General features: G+C 48.9%; 1 protein-coding gene across 11 annotated transcripts in view; it reads left to right on the top strand.

Moving 5' to 3' along the window:
- Positions 1–7,841: 7,841 nt before the first annotated feature.
- Positions 7,842–11,548, top strand: part of dmd (dystrophin) — a 3,042,490-nt gene continuing 3,038,783 nt past the window's right edge. For 6 of the 11 annotated variants that reach the window (XM_072513987.1, XM_072513978.1, XM_072513988.1 and 3 more), the window contains exon 1: positions 7,861–8,156. In XM_072513987.1, coding sequence (XP_072370088.1) covers positions 8,075–8,156 — 82 coding nt within the window. In that variant the 5' untranslated portion in view covers positions 7,861–8,074. Of the gene's footprint in view, positions 8,157–11,548 lie in introns of all 11 variants that reach the window. The other 5 variants (XM_072513991.1, XM_072513990.1, XM_072513989.1 and 2 more) reach the window with 3 other exon arrangements.

The raw sequence follows: 11,548 nt of genomic DNA, 5'->3' as shown, positions 1-11,548 counted from the left end.
TCCTCACGTACGGTGGACACCATTTGTATATCATTAGCGGGCCAGACCCAGTCCTCTCCAGGCCCTCCGCAATTCTCGCATTCTGTGGGCCGAGTTCCCGGCGGTGCAGTTCACTTGTGCTTTTAAAAATTGTGAAACTGGCGTAACAGCTGCTTAGGGAGAGAGAGGTGTACGGAAAGTATCCAACATCGCCATAGTTTGCTGACAGTTGTGCCACTGGCTGGGGGGCTTCTCCCAGGGCTGGGGAAGTAGTGGGGTGGCCAGGAGGTGGGCTGTGGGGTCACGGTGAATCGACATGGAACACCATTGCCGTAGCTGGCAAGGCAGCCATGCAGCTGCGCACACCACTAACAGCCCACTTTGAACCTGGTGGCACGGGTCACATAGGTGTCCCCACATAGCACCCACCTGGTGCCCTCTGGCCCCAGATGACCCATCAGCTGTATGGGCGCACTCCAGCACAACCAGTGCCATCATTTTGGCTGGAATGAGTGTGTGTGGGGGGTGTAATGTGTGTACACAGCTGCAGTTTGTCAGCCTCCCGAGTGTCGATTATGGACCCGGCGAATCCGGCATCATTTTCCATTGGAATTGATTGTGTTCCATGAGGCACCGGTGCAAGCCGCTCAATGGTAGGGGAATCGGTCAAGGCACGGCACCAACTTTTACGTTGTCAAAATCCAAAGATTCTCTGTTGCCATCAACACTTAGGGCGGGATTCTTCATTGCCCGACGCCGATATCATAATTGGCGATTGAGTGGAGTATCCCTGTTTAGTACCGAATCGGAGGCGGCGCCTGTTTTCGGATGCTCTGCCCCCTCCAAAACACCGTCCGCAGGAGTACGCCGCATGCCGTTTGGATGACCTCAGGACATTACCTGAAAGCCCTCCCACGTGCTCTGCCCCAGTTGGGCCGATTTCCCTATGGTGCGGGACATGTGTGCTCTCAGTTTTCGTGAACTCAGCATGGTAGCCAAGGAATGTGTCCAGCGCCGCCACAGTCGGGGGGGGGAGCTATGGGTAGGGAGCCAGGGGGGCTTCGGCGAGGGCTGGGGGACCGGTGGAGCGTGCAGGTCATTGCCATGCACATGCGTAGCCACAGACCCGGCAATTCTCCAGGCGTTTATATCGGAAAGGCTGTGGGTTTTACGTGGCGCGGCTGTTAGCCCCTCACTGGTCGAAGGATTGGTGCTGGGGCCTCGCCGATTTTTCCAGCGTAAAACCAGTCACTTCCTCCGGACATAGCCTCAATATCGGAGAATCCAGCCCCTCGTCTCAGAAACGGAGAATCCAGACCATTGTGTTTCATGCTAGTGCTGTTAATTCCTGCCTCTGCATGAGAACTGAAGTAAGAATGATAATAACTTTAAAGAAGCGAGATTCACACCTCCCCTGATTAATTCTAGGCTGAAAGTGCCTCAGATCCTCCTCAGACGCAGACAAATATTGGGTGTTGAGAGGTCCCATCCAAACCCACAGAGTAACACTGTTCAGGAAGCAATTACAAGACTACCAGATGTTAGAAACTGGCATATAGAACATAGAACATAGAAAATACAGCACAGAACAGGCCCTTCGGCCCACGATGTTGTGCCGAACCTTTGTCCTAGATTAATCAGAGATTATCATTGAATTTACAGTGCTGAAGGAGGCCACTCGGCCCTTTGAGTCTGCACCGGCTCCTGGAAAGAGCACCATACCCAAACTCAACACCTCCACCCAACACCAAGGGCAATTTGGACATTAAGGGCAATTTATCATTGGCCAATTCACCTAACCCGCACATCTTTGGACTGTGGGAGGAAACCGGAGCACCCGGAGGAAACCCACGCAGACACGGGGAGGACGTGCAGACTCCGCACAGACAATGACCCAAGCCGGAATCGAACCTGGGACCATGGAGCTGTGAAGCAATTGCGCTATCCACAATGCTACCGTGCTGCCCTTAAGAACAAATAAATCTACACTATATCATTTTACCGTCATCCATGTACCTATCCAATAGCTGCTTGAAGGTCCCTAATGTTTCCGACTCAACTACTTCCACAGGCAGTGCATTCCATGCCCCCACTACTCTCTGGGTAAAGAACCTACCTCTGATATCCCTCCTATATCTTCCACCTTTCACCTTAAATTTATGTCCCCTTGTAATGGTGTGTTCCACCCGGGGAAAAAGTCTCTGACTGTCTACTCTATCTATTCCCCTGATCATCTTATAAACCTCTATCAAGTCGCCCCTCATCCTTCTCCGCTCTAATGAGAAAAGGCCTAGCACCCTCAACCTTTCCTCGTAAGACCTACTCTCCATTCCAGGCAACATCCTGGTAAATCTTCTTTGCACCTTTTCCAGAGCTTCCACATCCTTCCTAAAATGAGGCGACCAGAACTGTACACAGTACTCCAAATGTGGCCTTACCAAAGTTTTGTACAGCTGCATCATCACCTCACGGCTCTTAAATTCAATCCCTCTGTTAATGAACGTGAGCACACCATAGGCCTTCTTCACAGCTCTATCCACTTGAGTGGCAACTTTCAAAGATGTATGAACATAGACCCCAAGATCTCTCTGCTCCTCCACATTGCCAAGAACTCTACCGTTAACCCTATATTCCGCATTCATATTTGTCCTTCCAAAATGGACAACCTCACACTTTTCAGGGTTAAACTCCATCTGCCACTTCTCAGCCCAGCTCTGCATCCTATCTATGTCTCTTTGCAGCCGACAACAGCCCTCCTTACTATCCACAACTCCACCAATCTTCGTATCGTCTGCAAATTTACTGACCCACCCTTCAACTCCCTCATCCAAGTCATTAATGAAAATCACAAACAGCAGAGGACCCAGAACTGATCCCTGCGGCACGCCACTGGTAACGGGGATCCAGGCTGAATATTTGCCATCCACCACCACTCTCTGACTTCTATCGGTTAGCCAGTTCGTTATCCAACTGGCCAAATTTCCCACTACCCCATGCCTCCTTACTTTCTGCATAAGCCTACCATGGGGAACCTTATCAAATGCCTTACTAAAATCCATGTACACTACATCCACTGCTTTAACTTCATCCACATGCTTGGTCACCTCCTCAAAGAATTCAATAAGATTTGTAAGGCAAGACCTACCCCTCACAAATCCGTGCTGACTATCCCTAATCAAGCAGTGTCTTTCCAGATGCTCAGAAATCCTATCCTTCAGTACCCTTTCCATTACTTTGCCTACCACCGAAGTAAGACTAACTGGCCTGTAATTCCCAGGGTTATCCCTAGTTCCTTTTTTGAACAGGGGCACGACATTCGCCACTCTCCAATCCCCTGGTACCACCCCTGTTGACAGTGAGGACGAAAAGATCATTTCCAACGGCTCTGCAATTTCATCTCTTGCTTCCCATAGAATCCTTGGATATATCCCGTCAGGCCCGGGGGACTTGTCTATCCTCAAGTTTTTCAAAATGCCCAACACATCTTCCTTCCTGACAAGTATTTCCTCGAGCTTACCAATCTGTTTCACACTGCCCTCTCCAACAATATTGCCCCTCTCATTTGTAAATACAGAAGAAAAATACTCATTCAAGACCTCTCCTATCTCTTCAGACTCAATACACAATCTCCCGCTACTGTCCTTGATCGGACCTACCCTCGCTCTAGCCATTCTCATATTTCTCACATATGTGTAAAAGGCCTTGGGGTTTTCCTTGATCCTACCCGCCAAAGATTGTTCATGCCCTCTCTTAGCTCTCCTAATCTCTTTCTTCAGTTCCCTCCTGGCTATCTTGTATCGCTCCAATGCCCTGTCTGAACCTTGTTTCCTCAGCCTTACATAAGTCACCTTTTTCCTCTGAACAAGACATCCAACCTCTCTTGTCAACCATGGTTCCCTCACTCGACCATCTCTTCCCTGCCTGACAGGGACATACATATCAAGGACACGTAGCACCTGTTCCTTGAACAAGTTCCACATTTCACTTGTGTCCTTCCCTGCCAGCCTATGTTCCCAACTTATGCACTTCAATTCTTGTCTGACAACATCGTACTTACCCTTCCCCCAATTGTAAACCTTGCCCTGTTGCACGTACCTATCCCTCTCCACTACTAAAGTGAAAGTCACAGAATTGTCTGGTTCATTACCCAGTACTAAATCCAATATTGCCCCTCCTCTGGTCGGACAATCTACGTACTGTGTTAGAAAAGCTTCCTGGACACACTGCACAAACACCACCCCATCCAAACTATTTGATCTAAAGAGTTTCCACTCAATATTTGGGAAGTTAAAGTCGCCCATGACTACTACCCTATGACTTCTGCACCTTTCCAAAATCTGTTTCCCAATCTGTTCCTCCACATCTCTGTTACTATTGGGGGGCCTATAGAAAACTCCTAACAAGGTGACTGCTCCTTTCCTATTTCTGACTTCAACCCATACTACCTCAATAGGGTGATACTCCTCGAACTGCCTTTCTGCAGCTGTTATACTATCTCTAATTAATAATGCCACCCCCCCACCTCTTTTACCACCCTCCCTAATCTTATTGAAACATCTATAACCAGGGACCTCCAACAACCATTTCTGCCCCTCTTCTATCCAAGTTTCCGTGATGGCCACCACATCGTAGTCCCAAGTACCGATCCATGCCTTAAGTTCACCCACCTTATTCCTGATGCTTCTTGCGTTGAAGTATACACACTTCAACCCATCTCCGTGCCTGCAAATACTCTCCTTTGTCAGTGTTCCCTTCCCCACTGCCTCATTACATGCTTTGGCATCCTGAATATCGGCTACCTTAGTTGCTGGACTACAAATCCGGTTCCCATTCCCCTGCCAAATTAGTTTAAACCCTCCCGAAGAGTACAAGCAAACCTCCCTCCCAGGATATTGGTGCCCCTCTGGTTCAGATGCAACCCGTCCTGCTTGTACAGGTCCCACCTTCCCCAGAATGCGCTCCAATTATCCAAATACCTGAAGCCCTCCCTCCTACACCATTCCTGCAGCCACGTGTTCAACTGCACTCTCTCCCTATTCCTAGCCTCGCTATCACGTGGCACCGGCAACAAACCAGAGATGACAACTCTGTCTGTCCTGGCTTTCAACTTCCAGCCTAACTCCCTAAACTTGTTTATTACCTCCACACCCCTTTTCCTACCTATGTCGTTGGTACCAATGTGCACCACGACTTCTGGCTGCTCACCCTCCCCCTTAAGGATCCTGAAGACACGATCCGAGACATCCCTGGCCCTGGCACCCGGGAGGCAACATACCTTCCGGGAGTCTCGCTCGCGACCACAGAATCTCCTATCTATTCCCCTAACCATTGAATCTCCTACAACTATTGCTTTTCTATTCTCCCCCCTTCCCTTCTGAGCCCCAGAGCCAGACTCCGTGCCAGAGACCTGACCGCTAGGGCCTTCCCCCGGTAGGTCATCCCCCCCAACAGCATCCAAAACGGTATACTTGTTTTGAAGGGGAACGGCCACGAGGGATCCCTGCACTGTCTGCCTGTTTGTTTTTTTCCCCCCCGACTGTAACCCAGCTATTCTTGTCCTGTACCTTGGGTGTGGTTACCTCCCTGTAACTCTTCTCAATCACCCCTTCTGCCTCCCGGATGATCCGAAGTTCATCCAGCTTCAGTTCCCTAACACGGTCTTTGAGGAGCTGAAGTTGGGTGCACTTCCCGCAGGTATAGTCAGTGGGGACACCGGTGGTATCCCTCACCACCCACATCCTACAGGAGGAGCATGTAACTGGCCTAGCCTCCATCCCCTCTTACCTTAAAGAATATAGCTGCTGTGTGGACTAACTAGATCTCCGCCCTCCGACTCTGCTCCCAGTCAGCTACACTTCCTGTAAACTCCTGGCTCTCTTCGCACTCTTTGCGGAAATGTCGGAAACAAAATGAAAGGAGCACCTTACTCCCTCCTCACCTAACTCCCTCGGTCACCAAACTCTCACTATCGCACTCAAAAAGCACCAAATTCAGCACTCAGTGCAAAAAAAAAAAAAAAATATAGACCAGGTCACAAATTTCTGGAGCTGTAGCTCCTTTCTCTCCCTTCAGAGGCTGTCAGACCTGCTGAGTTTTACCAGCATTTTCTTTTTGGTTTTACAACATTCTGTGTGCGTGTTCGATGCATGTAATGCACGGCACATGTAGTTTCCAGAGGCAGTGTTCATTTTTCAACATTTACACACAATACACTTATGCATGACCAAAAGTTAATTGTTTTGGAATAAAATGGCAGGTAAAGATGCGTTTAGATGAAGGTTTGTCAACCATTACATTGATTCGGTGGCTTGCAATTTTCCTGTACAGCTGTCTGTACTGATGAAAATATTTAAAGATGGGTGCTTAACTTTTTTAAGCACTCTTTTCCCAAATTGAACCACAGGAACATTGGATTCACAGATTCTAGATATGGCCCTGCAATTCTTGGCATTACACCTACTCCTGATAGCCATCTGATATGCCCTCACGTTCAACAGAAACAACAGTCCAAAGTAACTGCTGCATTACAACAAGCTATTTAATAACCATTCTTTAACAAGGCAGTTTGAAACTAAACTGTGCAAAGCCCATGGTGCTCCTTCCTTTGCCTATTCTGTAGTTCTTACCAAATACTTTCCCAGTGGGGAAGGCACGGCCACCAACAGGAATGGACAAGCACCCAGAATTGGAGTAACACAAGAACTGTGGGCGGGATTCTCTCAGCCTGGTGCCGGGCCGGAGAATCCCCGCGACCGGCGTGAATCGTGCCACGCTGCCTCGACACCGGCACGCGATTCTCCACACAGCACCGCCATGGCTGGCGCGGCGCCAGTCGGGGGCCCCTCTACGTGACCGGCCCGCCAATTCTTGGCCCGGGATGGGCCGAGCGGCCGTCGTAAAAACGCCGAGTCCCGCCGGCGCCGTCCACAACTGCTCTCAGCCGGTGAGAATTTGGCGTGGAAGGGTCGGGGGTGGCCTGTGGGGAGGAAGGGGGGCTCCGACCCCAGGGAGGCCACCGATGTGGCCTGGCCCGCGATCGGGGCCCACCGATCGGCGGGCCGGCCTCTCTGGCTGGCGGCCTCCTTTCTTCCACGCCGGCCCCTGTAGTCCCTGTAGTTGGTCGGGGCCGGTGCGTTGAAGGAAGCCACTGCGCATGCGCGCGTTGGCGCCGGTGCCACTGCGCATGCGCGGATCCCGTGGCGCCCAGTTCACGCCGAGATCAGCAGCTGGAGTGGCGTGAACCGCTCAAGTTCCGTGCTGGCCCCCTGTAGGGGCCAGAATTGCTGATCCTGAGGCCGTGTCGACGGCGGTTCCGACGGCGTGAACACTTAGCCTCAGGATGACTGAATCCCGTCCTCTCTGAGGGCTGGGCCAGAATGAGGATTTTATAATCGACATTTCCTTCAACTAGGCATTCTGCAAAAAGGAGCAAACGTTACCACCTGAAATGAATTGTTCTTTTAATCTGCTAACCTTGTAAAAAAATATTTCTGCTGACTTTGATGCACAGCCCATTTTTGGTTTGCAGGTAACAGCAGATTTTATAACAGATTGTAGTTTGTGTTATTATTTAGTTCTCCAATTTAAAGAAATAAACTGACGGTGCGAATAACACGAGGGGCATGTTATATGGGGGGGGGGGGGGGGGGGCTGGCCGCTAGGGCCAGGGGACGGTGGGGAGAGATGTCCCTGTCTCTCTAAATGCCGGCACTGAAATTGTGTCAGTGTCAATCCTTGTAGCCTCGCCTGATTGATGGAGGTGTCGGGTTTCCTCGGCTCATCCTGCACTCGGACTGGGCTGCTCCTCTCTTTTATGGAGAGGATCTATTTGGGAATACGCGGGGTGGGATTGAGAGAGGGAGAGTGTGTGTGGGGCACACCTGTTGCAGGGGATCTGTTGGAAGTTGTGACAGCTCTGATGTGTATGTGGGAGGAAAGTACCCCGTGTTGAAACTGCCCCTGCTCACAGCCGCTGGCTCGGGCTGGCTGAGACACACGGAGGGCGGGAGCTGAGCCCCGGACCTGGCTTTCTCACAGATCACCCTCTGCCCGCAGCCTCGGGGAAGCGGCGGCAGCACCTTTCCCACACACGCCCATGGCTGAAGCTGGACGTCCCGAGAGTGCGAGAGACGACTCGGCGGGGGACGAGTTTAACGAGATTATTAAAACTCGAACGGGTGAGTGGAAAGAGCAAGAGTGCTTTGTGTTATGCTTTTTTTTTTGGGGGGGGGGGCGGTTTACGTGACCGGAGCTCAAGGAGGGGAACGGCTGAGAAACAACAACAACAAAACTCCCAACTTTTCCTTTTCAGTGAAGTAACTACTGCTGTGGCGCTGGGCATTTGGAGGGAGTGGCAGAGTGGGTGGCACATTGCTCTAGCAGCTGCAGGGCAGAATTGGCACCGGGACCCCGCTGGCTGGTTGGCAGGGACCGGGAGGGGGTACACTGAGCGGACTGACTGCTCCGCGGGGTGGCTGTTGTGTCGGTTCGGCTGACACCTCTTGCTCTCAGTGAGAGCAGGCGCGCTGTTGCTTTAAATAGCCCGGAGCTGGAATCAGATCCCACCGGGATTAGGTTGCAGGGCGAGGGCACCGGGAAGCGGCGCTTGGAAGAGAAAAGCCGACCCCAGCTTCACTTTGCCGCTTTGTAAACATTTCCTTTGTGTGTATAAAACAGCATAGGTGTGTGTTTGGTGGGCTGTGTGTGTGTCTGCTCCCGGTGGTACCCAGGGACTGATGCTCAATGACACTCTAGGCAGCCCCGATGGTCATTTGTTGCTGCTCCAGCTCCTCCCATCGTCTGAGCTTGGAGCAAACAAGCGGCCGCCAGCAGCTGATCCTCTTTCCGTCCTCCTCCTGGACACAGATGTTGTGACCAGTTCATGGGCTGCAGGTCAAGCTGACCAGTGCCGCGGAATTGAAGCCGGCAGCTGCTGTGAGAAAGGATTGAACGCAGAAGTAAACTCTGGAAAATAAAGGGTTATGTCCCAAAAACAACGCAGTGGAAGGTCGACAAGAATAGGAGCAAAGACTATCAGAGTATTATTAGGTTGCTGTTTCTTTCCAGTTTCCAATTCTGCAGGGGATCACTTCAAAGGTTGGGGGGGGGGGGCGGTTGGGACGCCCTGGGGAAAGTGAAGCTGGGCAGCAAGTGCCATTTGGTTGAGCTGAATCCTGATGAATTGGGTTGGGTGGGTGGGGACACTCACTGACTCCAGAGGCTCCTCCGGCTGTGCTGCCCGCCAATTGCAGGATGCGCGCGGCGCTGTTTGATCGACAGCAATACTCGATTGGAAACTCTTTACCACATGATAATTCGCTTGAGGTTCACTCGTGCATTTCTGCATCACAAATAGAACCAACTGAACGATTGTTAAATATTTTTGGTATTTATTTTTCTGCAACTTGCTCCGTCCCTCCGGATGTTCCAATCCAATTTGGTTATTAGTAACTTAATGCCCACTGACTTTGAGGGAGCCCGGAAGAAAATACATGGAAATAGTTCAGACCTCGAGCATTTAATAGCGACGCAGGGTGGTGCAAACTGAATTTGCTGTATAATGGGCTGTTACAATTCCAAGGAAAAGCTCTCTGAGTGTAGTGAACACTTTGGGGAATAGACCGATGGCTATCTTGCTGAATTAAGCGGTGTTGATGGAAAACTGCAGCCATCGGCTTTGTTGCAAACTTGGCCTTTGCTGATTACCTGGACATGTACAGCCGTGTGCCAGTTACTGCAAAGATATCAGGAAACAACAGTCCGAACTATGTGCTCGGAAAGGTCATGTTTTATTTTAATCTTATAGTTATGCCCAGACATAGCGGAGTGGAGACAGCCACCTGCTCTTCATGAATTAGCAGAGCAGTGAAAACTATTTTAGGCTGTGACTAGACCAGTTAAAACTGGTTTTACATTTCATTCAAGAGCCCAGTGTTATAGTAACTTAAGGGAGTACAGGATTTTTTTTTTAACTGGAGCTAAAAAAAGACAGCAAAGAAGCATTTTGCACTCGTGTACATTTAAAAGAAAGAAACTATACTGGAGAAAAAGTTTAACCTTTCATCAAGTTTGGAAGATCGAGCTAATTGATCTGGAAGATTTTTAGTTGCGCATTCAATTAAGGTTCTCACAAATAAGAGGTTGCCGAAAAAAAGGGAATATGTCCATTGCTGCACGAAAAGGGAGTACGTATTCTGTGGCCTTCTAGCTCCAATGTTTCTGCTCATAATTCCTGGGTAGCAGGGCTCAAATTGGAGTATAAGAGTTGCCTGTCACTTTAGAGCATTTATCTGATGTGGAGGAGGTACAAAGATTAAGTTAGGATGCTCGGTGGATTAATACAAAATGGGCAGATGTTCTATTTTGGTGATTAAAGGAATTGAAAATTTAGCAACTCCCAAATCTCCTCACACAGCACGCGTCCTCTGACTATCAGTCACAAATTGGCACCAACAGCGACTGCGGTGAAGCCTGGGCTTATACTGTACCTTCCTCTGAGAGAGAGGGTGGGTGAGAGGAAAGTAATCTAGAATAAAACATCCAATTTAAGGCGAAATGCAGATTGCATTATAAGTCAGGTCTAAGACAACACAAGTCACCTCTTCAGAATGAGTAGGCTACTTCAAACTGATTATTTTTGCAGCAAAAATAAGTTTGTGAACAAACATGATCTAATTAAGATAGTTTACCCGGAAGTAGAGTTTGAACAGTGATATAATTTCTATCAAGCAACTTTATTTGATTTGTGGATGTTTTGTGGCAATTCTGCAATATCAGGCAAATATTGAGTGCGGTGTGCAGCAGTCGTACTGTCCCCTGGTGAAAGTGGCACTGCAGTGAGGCTGTTACTATGAGCAATATGATTTCTTGTAATCTGAGGGAGAATATTTATCTTGAGCTGCAGGCACATTAACACACATGACTATCAGTAGAGTTGAAGGTTTTTATTTTATTATTGTAGCTTCCATGGCATTGATGGTGAAATTGAAATGCTTTGGCATCAGCAAGAATGCAGTGAATATTGGAATAATGTCACATCTAATATCACTGTAGAAAAAGTTTCAAGAAGTTCTAGCTGTAAATATTTCTGAGTTGCTATGCTTGTCACAAGTTTAGGTGTATTATTGTCTGTTTTGGATTCAGCTGTGCACTGAGATGGGTGTTCAGGCTAGACTTTGGTGCTCAATTCTCTGGAGTGGAACTTAAACCCACAATCTTCTGACTCAGAGGTGAGAGTGTTATCAGGACTGAAACCACAATGAATCAACTGAGAGAGCCACATATAATCCAGTGTGCTGACTATTTTTGTCAGTTTCTGTCTGAATTTTCTTTTTCATTTTTGTCCTACACTATACAACAATTAAATTGACGGCAAACAACACAACTCAGAAACATTTAAAAATAGAATATCTTGAAACTTTCAGCAGATTAATACTAGATGTGACATTATTCCAATATTAACTGTGTTATTGCTTCCGCCAAAGCATTTCAATTTCACCATCAGTACCATGGAAGCTATCATAATAAAATAAAAGTCCTTGAACAACATGACTGCCAGTGGAGCTAAGGT

This window comes from Scyliorhinus torazame, chromosome 8 (genome assembly GCF_047496885.1).
Source record: "Scyliorhinus torazame isolate Kashiwa2021f chromosome 8, sScyTor2.1, whole genome shotgun sequence".
Taxonomy (NCBI): domain Eukaryota; kingdom Metazoa; phylum Chordata; class Chondrichthyes; order Carcharhiniformes; family Scyliorhinidae; genus Scyliorhinus; species Scyliorhinus torazame.
Note: the sequence above shows the minus strand (reverse complement) of the source record. Positions and strands in the feature narration are given on the sequence as shown.